The 13,486-nt window shown below is 42.6% G+C and overlaps 3 protein-coding genes across 3 annotated transcripts; 2 read left to right on the top strand and 1 right to left on the bottom strand.

The window, feature by feature from the left end:
- Positions 1-311: 311 nt before the first annotated feature.
- SARC_00822 (hypothetical protein) lies at positions 312-2,341 on the top strand (the record flags this gene model as incomplete). The annotated part of the gene is made up of 4 exons (XM_014305505.1): positions 312-317; positions 628-698; positions 1,197-1,494; positions 2,224-2,341. 4 exons carry the CDS (start codon positions 312-314, stop codon positions 2,305-2,307), a joined length of 459 nt encoding a protein of 152 aa, XP_014160980.1. The 3' UTR covers positions 2,308-2,341.
- A 421-nt stretch (positions 2,342-2,762) lies between these two features.
- On the top strand, positions 2,763-7,928 carry SARC_00821 (hypothetical protein). The gene is made up of 10 exons (XM_014305504.1): positions 2,763-2,947; positions 3,659-3,712; positions 4,325-4,377; positions 4,712-4,813; positions 5,390-5,555; positions 5,821-5,952; positions 6,225-6,297; positions 6,588-6,749; positions 7,126-7,327; positions 7,590-7,928. The coding sequence occupies exons 1-10, from the start codon at positions 2,845-2,847 to the stop codon at positions 7,641-7,643; spliced, it is 1,101 nt and encodes a 366-aa protein (XP_014160979.1). The 5' UTR covers positions 2,763-2,844; the 3' UTR covers positions 7,644-7,928.
- Positions 7,929-8,265: 337 nt separating this feature from the next.
- On the bottom strand, positions 8,266-13,486 carry SARC_00820 (hypothetical protein). Its single transcript, XM_014305503.1, has 7 exons — positions 13,184-13,486; positions 11,617-12,097; positions 10,983-11,307; positions 10,489-10,652; positions 10,063-10,257; positions 9,635-9,741; positions 8,266-9,370 (listed from the first exon to the last, which is right to left on the bottom strand). The coding sequence occupies exons 1-7, from the start codon at positions 13,442-13,444 to the stop codon at positions 8,411-8,413; spliced, it is 2,493 nt and encodes an 830-aa protein (XP_014160978.1). The 5' UTR covers positions 13,445-13,486; the 3' UTR covers positions 8,266-8,410.

Below are 13,486 nucleotides of genomic sequence, written 5' to 3'. Positions count from 1 at the left end.
TTTGTTTTTGATTATGTATATGTGCGTTTGTAATTGTTCATAGCTTTTCATGTATAGTGGTATCGTTTCCGTGATTCTCAGTAGAAATTAAACGTGGAGCGTAGTCTCATATATATATATTGTTATCATGTACATGTGCGTTTGTAACTGTTCATATCTTTTGATGTATAGTGGTATCGTTTCTGTGATTCTCAGTAGAAATTAAACGCTGAGTGTAGTCTCAAGAATACTAAACATATAGTTTTTACGATTTAGTTTAAAGCCCACTATATGTTCTCGTATATGTACACGTTTTGATTATCCATTCTCACATGATTGTATGCTTTAGAAACATATTGTGCCTACAAGTCATGTACAGTGTAATTCATCGACGACATATCCAATGTCGAGCGAGATAATGACTTCCTGATTCGGTCCGAGTTGCTATCACTTAATTGGTAATCCTTATTCGACTGACGAATCGTAGATTTCGATATCGAAGGCTTCACTGTACCATAGCCGAAAATAAACTTCACCTGCGAGCTGCCTAACGCCAGCGTATTGTATTTTAAATTGCAATGATGTGCATTAACTCTTCAATGCCTTAATACTAAAACATCACATCTTTTATCCAATCCAACGCTGCAGAGTAATGCTTCGGCCCAGTTTCAACTGGATTGTTCTCAAAAGACGATAGCTACGCTTGTCGCTGAAAGGAAGTATGTGAAGCGAGTCTGATTATTGTGCGAGCTCCGACGTTGTCGTAAAGTACATATTAACGTGTAGATACTTTTGTCGGGTATTTGCTTTCTATGTACAAAATACCAATCAGGAAGCAAAGTGCGTCATTTCTGATGCCCTTCGGGAAGTTACTGATAGTAGGGCTAGTATCGTCTTAATATTTGTACCGACGTATTCACAAAACGCTTGTGGCTGATATTCTCATCACCTATGTTCGTGTTTATAGCAAAGCAGAAGTAATCTGCACCCATCTGCGCCTTGAAGGGCTGCTTTAGCTGATTCGAACCGAAGTAGGGCGTTTTGAATGCTCGCATAGCTATTTATCGCAAATTAGTGCGACTCCTAGAATTTGTGCTATCATCTGTTCTGTCTCAACTGTTATTAGACAGGATGGTACTTTCCTATTGGCGTGTCAGTGCATAGTACGCAATCGGTGACTGTCACGATCTGACGCCACACCGACACATCCACCTCAGATTCTTGATTAAACGACTGAAAGACAAACTCGCCGACGACCGCGCCGCGGAAGAAGCGCATATCAAAACCGTTAATGAATGCGAGAATCGGCGGAGGGGTGAGAGATTGATACAGAAACGTGCAGCCACAAGGAGATCTGGCGACCAAGTCAGTAGTAATTCTCGGGGAAAAGTTAAGAGGAAACCTAGGTCTACGGGACCCTCTGCACAGAGCAGACAGCGCAGGAAAGCCGAGCCGGTGGAGCCTACATCAGCGCCGTCGGCGAAGAAGGTCAGACTGACAGCTAAGAGGAAATCGGTATGGGTGGATGGACTGGGGTTGTGTGTTGTTAGTGTATATAAGTGCTTGTAGCCGGTAGGTGTTCCGTTTTGGGTCCCGAAATCGGAGCTGAATTCGCGCTGGTTTATGTAGACGGCCGCATTTTTCTAACAACACGTAAAAATTGATTATCGTTTTTACCAAATTTGCAGTTGTATTCATCATGTTGGTTTCTCTGTTTTCCAGTTCATTGTAGCTCGAAATCCTCTGAAGCAGGAATAGGTATATTTAATTTCCATCAAGTGAAATATTTGAGCATCCGTTGGTCGTGTGCTAGAGCCAGCCTAATTCAAAAGCTAGACTTGTTCTATGACATATTTCGTGATTCTTAATTCTAAAGCTATTCACAAATACTATAGTATGTACGTCTATATTTCATCGTATCGTGACAGCTGATCTACAGCTAGAGAAGAACATGTATGTACTTTTATGTTAATACAAATAGCCAATGATAAATATTACAATTTTTATTACATAATAGCTGGCGCCGCCTTGCAATAAACAAGAGAGTACATCCGTAACGATTTGATGTGTAGCCGCGATTTTTTTTTCAAAATTGATTATACGCAATGACCAGTAACGTGGCATGGAAATGGTTGTCGATAAATTATCAATCCGTACGCGAAGCGATGAATATTACTTCACAAACAAGTTTTCAAATTAGTTGCCTAAAAGTTGATCATCTTTTGCAACTTGCTATACAAACAGATGGACAAAAATGTAGCTTCAGATATAATGTGCGACGAAGAAGTGGACTTTGGCGAGGACGATCCCGATCTCTACGAGCGATAAATATTAAATTCGAAATACATACGTACTCTTGGAAACTAATCAGTATTATATACTTTGCGGGTTGATCTTTTTTTTGTTTTTGCAAATTTACTCACAAGCATGTCAAGCGAGATTGAGGGTCTCAGATTGTGCTCATTTGGATGTTCCAACTGGACTTATTCGACATATAATTGTATGTAGCCAAGGCGTCTGAGAGTATGTACATATGTAGTTACATAAATATTTAAATATACTTCACGGACTTCATGCAAGTTTTCGCAAAAAATAAAATAAAATTGTTAGTCGGTGGCTGTTCGGTACTCATCCTAGGAATATAGTTTTATAGAAATACTAGTTGTTTGAGAAAAATCTGATTGCGCCGCGTGCAGCAGGACTGCAGGTGTTTCATCCTATATCGATTCTGACACGTCAAAGTGAACGTTCGTGTGTTCGAGAATGTCATCATATCATACAATATATATATATACAAAAATATATTTATATATATACAACATATAGGAGCGCCATAGTAGAGCAATCAAACATATCACTGCAATCATGGGAAAGAAAAAGCAGGGAAAAGTGACCTTGTCACTGAACGACTTCTTAGGAGATGCCAAGCCCGCACCTGGCCCAAAGGATGTTGCTCTGCCTTCAGCACGTATGTGTTCCATCTAACTTGGAGTGTGCATGGTTTGTCGTGTCTATATTGGTGGTTCTTCCACGCTGCGTTAACATGAGCGCTCGCTGGTCTATTTCAAAATATAATGGCAGTGTACTTGTCTAGCCGTGTAAGATTTATCAGGTCTTTGATTCGTACTGTTGATATAAACATGTATGTGCCACGAATAGGCTCGCGAGACCAATCTTTACCAGGACGTCCTGTTTGGCTTATCTACGCTTCTTAAGTGCTTCTTTGAATTATTACATCCTAGGTACCATGATTCATAGTTGACAAGGGGTTATCGCCCAGATCGTCAACTTCATTCTGTTCCTGTTTTCTTCTTCTTCTGAGTTTAACGTCATGTACAAAGTATTCTATTGCTGTTGCCCTTTATAGCTGGTCTCGACACGAGCACCGTCAGTTCTGTATTCACCTGATACGTCTCGTGAATGATCCGAAAACTCTCCAGATATATTTAAACCTCTGGGTTATAAGGGATTTGAAAACGATGGTAGAAAGTTTTGGATTCTTATTCGTTGTCTTGTGGGACTCGACACCTGTGACTTTACAATGTGTTCACTCCAAGAAAGCTACCTTTGCATCAGCTGCATCTGAACTAGTCAGTCACCGACACTTTGTTTTGCATAGATTTTAACCACGTTGAACATACGAACTGAAAAGTGTGTATTTTCTTGTTTGTGTAAATAGCTGCAGCTCGCTTCGATGAGGACGGTGACGGTTCGGGAGGCTTCGGCCGACAAGGTATGTAATGTCGTACCTATTCAACATACCTAAAGTGATTCACACGCGGATTCGTGTATTGCTGTGATTTCGTTTAGATTATATTTAGCACTTGTTAACGAGATATGCAGTGTTCAATCACTACGAAGCCAGATACTGCACGAATATTGCTAGTAGCAGATGAGACTACTCTTGTTTGATATATAGCTCGGCGGAACGGAACGGAATGGTATTGAAGCCTTTCGGCCACACGATCAAAGAGTTGTAGTTTGGGCGTATTTCGTCATTCTGCCATTCTGTAATTTTGGGCGAAGTAATATACACGAACTATTTTTACGGCACAAATCTGAGTATCACTACTTTGGGACATTTGCGACTGCGGTGTGCATAGCATCCAATTCAGTTGCAGGGTTGCCCGTTATATGGTGTCGCACACACATGATACTGTTGAAATCTAGCTCAGGGTACTGTACATTGTTATCGTCAATGATCTTTCGTACGTGATTAAGATCAATATACAAAGACACCAATCTACAATTCCATTGTTTTTGTCGTCGCTAAAGGTCCCGTAAGGGTCCTTGGTTGCTCGATGATCAAATAGATAATAGATAATATTTTACGTTTCCATTGCAGGTGGTTACGGTGCCGGCGGCTATGGTGACCGTGATGACCGAGCTCCTCGTGAGGTATGTTATTGTTAGTTCTATTACCAGTGTTGCACTCTAACCACGGTGCGAAATGTCTTGAGTAGTAACACCACTTTCAGTTACTGTTTTCTACAAATTACGGTCAAATTACGGTCGGTTCTATAGTGTGCAGGTCCAAAGGAAATGCGACGCGTGTATAATTAGCTGAATGCCCTTAAAAGTTGTAGGTGATGTTATTCCAAATCATGACAGGACAGCTGTGATTCGTATAGTTTCATGTTAGGATTCAATCCATTTAGACTATTCACTAAACCCGAAAGTCTATTATCTCTAACCTAATACCTGCTCGATCGTTTATTATTTGGTCTTTCAGCCAGCTCCTATTCCTGACAAGGCCCCGTTCAAGATTTTCATTGGTAATTTAGACCGTGACTGCACTGAGCAAGAGATCATCGAGTTCTTCTCAGGAATGACTGTATGTCTTCAAATACGTGTAAACCTTTGTAATATGTCGATAGCTTGCATTTATAATATGTTCTTATGACAGTTTACTGTGTGTCCATCCAAATTCAAATCTATGGCAATGTTCTTCTGTTTGCTTCATTAGATTGGAGTAGCGTGCCTTTATATCTAGTGCTCATTTCAGCGTATTGTATTGTATTGTGTGCTTGTATATTTCGACTTTATGGAAATCTTCGGGGATAAGATCGGCGCAAAAATCCTCTGCACTTGTTCGCTTTACAAAGTTGGAGAGTTTTTGTGAATTTCAGGTCTTAGCTTTCTACGGCACTTTGCTCTCACACATCTTTTCCAATCAAGCTGCTAGCCTCTATTCAAGTGAACTGGTGCGATCAGACGCATTTTGGATTATAGCTTCGTAGTTTGCATATTGTCGTAGCAAGTTCCTGTCGGATAAATTGGACTAAATATCAGCCTATACGTTGTAGCTGAGACACTTACTTTAACTCGAGTAGTTCAAGCCATACGCATGCATTCCAAGAAGCACTGACATTGACGAATACCTATATTCTATGTTATTTATTTTCAATAGGTTCTTCGTTTCCATGCCGTGAACGATCGCGAGACCATGCAGTTCCGTGGGTTCGGCTACGTTGAGTTCTCCACTCGTGATGAGTTGGTGGCTGCTTTGGCAATGACTGGTCAGCAGCTCATGGGACGTGGTGTGCGTATCGATGTCGCCGCAGTCTCAGACAGAGGTAAATGAATTAACCGTGAAGGGCATTTCACCATGTTGTGTTGAGTTTGCCAGGCTTGCCTCGTAAGCTGTATGTTGTATTTCTCGAAATTGACTCTCAACTTCAGAGAGCAGATATGTGCATTCAGGTGCTGTATTAAATCACCAGAACATCGCGTTCAACCCACTTTTACATAGACACTAGCACTTCACGCCATCACCAGACATTGTACAGCATACCCATACATAGCAATGATAGCTCAAACAAGAGCCATCTTCACCTGCAGACACTGCACAGGCTGACGAGCGTACCAACAAGGCTTGGCGCACTGGCGGCGGCGGCGGTGGTGGTGGTTTCGAACAGCGCGAGCCTGAGAATGATCGTGCGACAGATAGCCCCTGGAGGCGGAATGACGGAGGTATGGCTATAAATACATGCTGATATATCATCGAATTATTGATTTGGACAACGCCCAAGTCTTCGTTTTCGCTTCTAGTTGGTACCATATGCGATCATTAGTAGTGAGTTTTGTCGTATTGTGTCAACTATTCGAAGCTCTCGTACTAAAGTTTACCATGGAACATATTGGTCTTTGAAATAGCCGCATTTGGTTATACTTATTTATCAAGTATTACCATCAGTCAGACGTTTATACTTTCTAATCTCTCGCGATCTTTAAATTTTTCTTAGGTGGTGGCGGAGGTGACAGATACAGTGGAGGCGGTGGCGGTCGCAGCTACAACGACAGGAGTGGTGGTGATAGGTACGTGGATCTTCCCAATCACGGCGAGCATGTGTTTATACTGTGTATTACTGCTGGTTTACATTAATGTCGAGCACACTTACCATGTTCGCATGCAGAAGTTATGAAAAGGTGTTCACAGGCGCTCTCACATTCGATTGGAACGATTTTTTGCAGCTCTTTTGTCTTCTGTCATCCTGACATCTAAAATCAATCTCGTATATTTTTTTTCACGGATTTGCATGAATGTAACGTAGCTCAATCATTCATGTTTCTATTCCTCACCTCAACAATTCTTTACCCGTCTACAGATATGGTGGCGACCGTTACGAAAGTCGTGGTGGTGGTGACAGATACGGCGGCGGTGGCAGTGACCGATATGGTGGTGGCGGTGGTGACAAATATGGTAGTGGTGGTGGTGGTGGCTGGAGAGGCAGCGGCGGCGACTCGTACGGATCGAGCAGGGACGATGGGTAGGTTGTGGGGTTGTAATAGATCTCTTCTCCTTCGGTATTTGTGGGTGAATATATTGATACGTGGTGTGGGTGCAAGGCATGTAGTTTGCTGTATAAAATTTCAGAGTGGTTGTCACACACCTCGCTGGCATGGACTATTTCCAGTAAATTAGTGTGCGTGTGCGTGTGCGTGCATCTGAATTCATTTCTTATATCTGCGAAGTTGGCCCGATTCGGTTTGTGTGTACTGTTTCAAATTTGGTTCAGCCAAACATTGGTTGCAGTAGACATTGGTTGCAGTAGACATTGTATGCTGGATATTTCACGAGGCTTCATATACGAGATTGCGGTTGCCAGTTCGTACCTATATCTCATTGTTGCTCCTCGTTTGCAGACCATCTGAACGACCCAAACTAAAGATAGCCCCCCGCACCAAGCCAGTGGAGTCGAGTGCGCCTGCTGCCGCTTCTGGTGGTAGTGCAAAGAGCAACCCATTCGGTGCTGCCAAACCTATTGATACGGCTGCTAAGGAGGCTGAGATCGAAAGGAGGTTGGCTGATAAGCGATCGAAGGACGCCCCGAAGGATGCTGACAAGGTATGCGAGTCTGAAACGGAGCTATTGGGATTTTGGGAGCAAGTAGGTTGGGCCAATTCGCATGAGTATATTTTTTTCAGATGGCGCGTGTTTGTATGCTTGTGCGCTTGCTATGGGCTTGAGGCTTGACTTTCGTTTTGGAAACATTCTGTTCTGCCCATCGAAACCTGATTATGCGCAGAGAATTTGGGATCAATGTACTCGTGTGACTTTCTACATAGTATTTAAAGGAAATTCTACTTCATTTTTCATACGCTTCTAGGACGTCCAAAATGTCACTGAGGGTGTAGCCAAGGTAAATGTATCTGACGAGTAAAGGAGTGGGTCTGAAGATGGTTTGCCGCAGCTGGGGCCACGACCAGTGTTTCGGCTTTCGTTGGTTCCAGTTACGCAAAGTCACAGAGCTTTCTGTGCTCGATAACAATATAGCACTTCATATCTGGGCGATATGAATATTTAGTACTATTTTTCAATTGTATTATCCTCATCTGAAAAAAATAGGGTCTGCCTATCTCAATTAGTTTGGTGGAAATAATTAATTAATATAAAATTGAAAAGTAAACCAGTTCATCGCAGTTGAAATGCATTAGGGACATTACTGATACGGTAGTTTTGAATTAAAATCTACCTTTTCAATTCAATTTTTAAACGTCTGTTCCGCCTGTTAGAGTGAGTAAAAATAAGAAGTATGAATTGTTCACACGCGTGAAGTGAATGCAGTATCGCAAACACTAATTCGGAACTTTATCAGCAGTGGCTCAAGGATCACTATACATGGAATATAATCGCGAATTTATCCAGATCAACGCTTCTGCAATCTATGCAGCATTGTGTCAAACTACCTGGGGTAGTATTACCCGCTGGAATCGCTTAGGGGCGCATGAGCATGTTATAACCCAAAAGTATTGGGAAAATACAGTTTACGCCTCGAGTGTGATCCGGGGACACCTTACATGAGACGATCTATTTTATTTAGCAGTTGCACCATTGTTTCACATATACGATTTTATTGCTTCATTTTGCAGCAGCGCTGCTATATACACCGGTTATCCTACGCTCATCTCTGCACCTTTTGCGTACAATCTATCGTCTCTTGTGTTTCTTCTTCGACTTGAATTGCTTATTACCCTTAGTCGAGCGCAACTCCTTAAGTCTGCGTTGCTTTTCACTCTTGTCCGACGCCTTCTTCGTATCCGCATCCCGTTTCGACAGTTTTCTCGCGCCGTGATCACTGATCGCGGACCCAGAGCTCCTGAGAGCCTGTACATTCTTCTTACTCGTGTCCGTGAGGTCATTTTCAAACCCAACAGTCCTCCAAGTCTTTGCATTCTTGCCCTGTTGCCTCTTGTTCTTCGTCGCCACCTCCTCTTCATACATCGTCAGCCTGGGTGTTCGCTTCTGTTTCTTCGCGTCTCGCACCGCCTTGCCCATGAGCCCTACATGCATGCCATCCTCGTCCATACTCGCTGCCATCTTGCGCTTCTGTGCCCGATTAGCCCCTGTGCGTTTCTCAATATCCTTCAGATCACTCATATCACCCAACGGCACCTTTACACTATCTGTCCTCGTGTGGTGTGCAGCACTCTCCGCCTCAGGTTCGTCATCGTCCTCACTCTCACGTCCCTCGTACGCCTTCTTACCCTGTTCCTTACTCGCCTGTTTGCCAGCCATGGTCTGGAACCACTGGCGTGCAGGCCGTGAGAAGATTTCGGTCTCGTGCTTGATCAGATTCTGCGCCTTGTTCGCGTCGCGCTCGGCCACATCCATCATTCGTTCCTCCTTCTCACGCAACATCACCTCCTTAATGCTCTCAGACATCTTCTGCACACGCGCACGGTACTTGTCCACCACAGTGGCCGGCACCACCCGACTGAGTACACCCACTTTGGCGCTGTTTACAACCTCCTTGAGCAGCGCACGCTCGCCCTCACCGACGAGTGTCACGGCGCGACCCTTGCGCCCAGCACGGGCCGTACGCCCCACACGATGGATGTATTGTGTCAAGTTGTGAGGCATTGTGAAGTTGATGACGACATCCACTCCCTGTGGAAACCAGCGATATGCATTGCAAAGTGTAAGTGATACCGTATATAAGAGCTGTCTGAATATTCTTCACTACGCGCTACAGGTGAACATTATATGGCGATGGTGTTTGGTAGGGTAAAAGGGAGGGTAGAGAAGCAGCCTTGTTAAAAGTGTGAGCCTGTACCCAATGCACGCTCCCGCAGACGTGAAAACTGAAACTGACTCTACAAATATAGAATGCAGACAAATAATGTATTATCGTTTCGACATCAAGCGACATACCACGATATCTAGACCTCGTCCCGCAAGGTCCGTAGCAAGCAAAAAGTCCACTTCACCATGCTTAAATTTGTCTAGAGACTCCAATCGTTGGAGCTGAGTGAGATTACCTGTATGTGGCAAATGACAAGGATTGAGAAGGATAGCATTGCAGACAGCACCAGAACTTTGTGCATTCATTTACGAGCATAATGCCGGGCCCCATGGGGTAGATTAGATAGTAATCAGGCACATGAAGTAGCAATTGGATGAATATGCACGGAACTATGCATAATGAACGTGACGGGCCGGAATGCTATCAACACGCACATGGCCTCATTGGTGCTCTACATCGATGCGACGCGGTCAAGCGCACACACTATTTTGTCAAACGAGCAGTTGACTCGCAAGCCACAAGGTATGGCTGAACGTGTTCTTTAACCAAGACATACCGTGTAGTTCGGCACCTGAAATACCAACAAGATCGAATATAACCTTCATGCGGTGAGCAGCGGCCTTCGACCGGAAAAAGATGATGGTCTTGGTCTTGAACGAGCGCTTACACAGTGCTAGTAAGATAGCGTCTCGATCTCCCTCCTTAGCCTTACGCACACGGATGAACTCTTGTATAAGGTTATCAGCCGTGTCTGGGGTAAAGATACGATGGGAAGGAAGCAAACGTTGATTAAGCGTTGAAGATGACTGAGCCACGAGACGTGACGTTTGTACGGCAAAAATACGAATCTGAACGAACATGAAATACCCCAGGATCCTATGGTTGGTAGCTTTAATAATGTAGTCGCATCTCGGCGAGTATTCTGCAATTGAAAGAAAAAGCGGAAGAGAACACTACGAGCCACAATTCAGATAGATCTCACCTGTATTCTTGTCGATAAAGAGGCGGATAGGCTGGTGTAGCGACAAGTTAGCCAACTGGTCAACTTCGTCGGTCATGGTGGCGGAAATCAACATGGTTTGTCGGCCCTTAGGGCATTTGCGCACAATCTCATCAACTTCGTCACGGAAACCAAGCTCGAGAAGACTGGAAATAACCAATTGTGAACATTTAATACTTATTCTAACGATTAGGCATCATAGGTCAATGCACACCGGTTTACAATTAAATGTGTAAATGGCCATTGTCTAAAAAAAAATGAGGAAACAGGCATGAGTATATCTAGAAATATCATCACATCAATTTTGAGAGCATGCAACCAGTACAAATGTACAGAAACAGCTATTTTCTATTTGCAAAAAAAAATAGATGCGTGAAAGTAGACTGGCATACGGTCAGATATGACCCTGAAGTATCTAAACACAAAGACAAGTAGCTATCACAAGTTTTAGCAACGGCAAAACAAGCCAAACTCACCGATCAGCCTCGTCCATGATCAACACTTCGATACTCTGCAGATCGAAACTCTGAGTGTTGTGCACGTGGTCAATCAATCGCCCTGGGGTGGCAATGATCACATCCGGTCTGTTGCGCAGCTCCACTTTCTGACTCTTATCAGCCACACCTCCAACAATCAAACTGAAGGTAACGTCCGTGAACTGTGCTAGCTTTACGGCAACATCACGACACTGCGCCGCTAATTCACGGGTGGGCTCCAGCACTAACACGCGTGTGGCGGGGTTGTTGCGGGGGCGATACATCAGACGCTCGAGCACAGGAAGCATGAAGGCGGCCGTTTTACCTGCAAAGATTGAGTCGAATGTATGGTTCGAGATCAGTAAATCTGAAGCAGAGATATATAATTGCAGGATATAGTACTGTACTTGCATTTGCATGGGTGACGCTACTCTATACGCATCCGATGATTGGTAAAGGTGCTGGCCCAAAAGTACAAACACTTCAAAAGAGCACAAGTACATGTTAGGTGCACTTTTGTTATAAAAAGAAACACAGTAGATACGAACATGCGTTTACGCAATGATCAGATACCGCATCGACAGATACCATGAAAACGATATAAAACCAATAGCGCCTTTGGGTGTAAACATACCCGAACCAGTACTCGCACAGGCACAGATATCCTTTGCCATAAGCGCCAAAGGGATGACTTTCGATTGAATTGGAGTGGGTGTGACATATCCGATAGAGGTCACGGCGCGCAGAAGATGTCTGGACAAATTCATATCTTGAAAATCAATAACACTGGCCAACTCTGGTGCTTTGGAGAAGAAACTGTCCTTCTTAGACTTCTTCTGCTGGCTGGAACCAGATTGCACAGACTCATGATCCTTCGTTCCATTGGTATCGTCGTCGCTATCACTTTCACTTTCCTCCTCCTCAGAATCACTGAAGTGATGCTCAGGCTTAGCCTCACTCACTTCTTGAGTCACCGCAGGTTTCTTGCTCTGGACTTTCTTTGTACTCTTGACCTCTTTTGTGGTGCCCTGACCCTCCACAACATCCTCCTCTTCATCGGAAATTTCGTCACTGTCGCTATCCGCATCAGAGGGATTGTCATAATCGGAACCACCCTATTTTTGATAGAATTGTTCGAAAAACAATAGAATCAATTGGCAAGTGACACATTATTTTATCTATGACAGAGTATATTGACATGCATATCAATATTTGGAAGACTCGCCAACGAAACATTATAGACGCAAGATGTATACACACTATACAAATTTAGATACTTTAATAGCTTATGTATCATATGACATAAGATACACGCATCCGTTATGAAATGTTTATAGAACGCAAGCGGCTCGTATCAATATACACAATCTTCATGACTATCAAAAGAAGTAGACCTCTCCATCTCTACATGGGTACCAATTCGCATAAAATCATAGTGATACGTTAAAAGGCGATGTGTATACAGAGGAAGACACACACACACACACACACACACATATATATATATAGTAAATGTATTGGTAAATATACAAATATATATGAACATACAAATACATACAAATAGACAAACACACACACAAACAAGCACATGTATCAGACCCACACGCATACGCACAGACCCCCATTCACACATATATGGATACATATACATATATCTGTAGTCATGCATAGGTGTACATTTAAATATTCAATATACAAATAAATAGATGCATAAATGTGATATATATATATATAAATATATGTACAAAATATGTTTATATCTTTATCTATATCTAAATCTACATATATATATACGCACCCACTAACCCGCCCACCCACAAACATATATGCATATATATAAGCGAATTATTTATATATATATATATATATATATATATGTATATGTATATTTATATATATATATATATATGTATATATATATATATAACTTGCACAGACACACACAAATCGTACACACAAACCAATCCCATATCTATACATTCTATATATATATATATATATATATATATATATATATATACGTGTATAAATATACGTATATTACGGTCATAAATATAGTTAATTTCAAATATATATATATATCTAAACACTGTTTAAATACTGAATCATGAGCACATACGAGAAAATTGGCTTTCAAAACGTTATTCTGACATATATGATATAAATGTAGCAACTGATACAGATCTTTAGTTGCAGCATACCTCAGCAGCTATGGTTGATCGTTTCGTTTGCATGTAGTTCATCATACGTTTCTCTCCTAAGCTCTGACTTGTGACGGCAAAAGCATTGTCCTCCGGACGGAATGCAAAGTCGTCGTTCCATGCCTCTTCGCCTTTTGCTACCTTTTTATTCTTTGCTTGTTTCTTCTTGCTCTTTGTTTCCGATTCAGAATCGCTACTCTCCTCCCCGTGCAAGGCCAAGAACTCATCGTCGTCTTCTAATGTGTGAATCAACGCCACCATTGTATGAAGCGGTGGGCGTGTATTCGACTAGTAAGTGAGGTG

The sequence above is a fragment of the Sphaeroforma arctica genome (genome assembly GCF_001186125.1).
Source record: "Sphaeroforma arctica JP610 unplaced genomic scaffold supercont1.28, whole genome shotgun sequence".
NCBI lineage: Eukaryota > Ichthyosporea > Ichthyophonida > Sphaeroforma > Sphaeroforma arctica.
The sequence above is the reverse complement of the archived record's forward strand: the minus strand, read 5'-3'. Positions and strand labels throughout refer to the sequence as shown.

Coding starts and splice junctions, on each gene's coding strand:
- SARC_00821 (XM_014305504.1), top strand. CDS start 2,845: ATGGGAAAGAAAAAGCAGGGAAAAGTGACCTTGTCACTGAACGACTTC. Junction 2,948..3,658: donor TGTTGCTCTGCCTTCAGCAC/GTATGTGTTCCA, acceptor TTGTGTAAATAG/CTGCAGCTCGCTTCGATGAG. Junction 4,378..4,711: donor ATGACCGAGCTCCTCGTGAG/GTATGTTATTGT, acceptor TTGGTCTTTCAG/CCAGCTCCTATTCCTGACAA.
- SARC_00820 (XM_014305503.1), bottom strand. CDS start 13,444: ATGGTGGCGTTGATTCACACATTAGAAGACGACGATGAGTTCTTGGCC. Junction 12,098..13,183: donor GATCAACCATAGCTGCTGAG/GTATGCTGCAAC, acceptor TATCAAAAATAG/GGTGGTTCCGATTATGACAA. Junction 9,742..10,062: donor TTCAGGTGCCGAACTACACG/GTATGTCTTGGT, acceptor TGCCACATACAG/GTAATCTCACTCAGCTCCAA.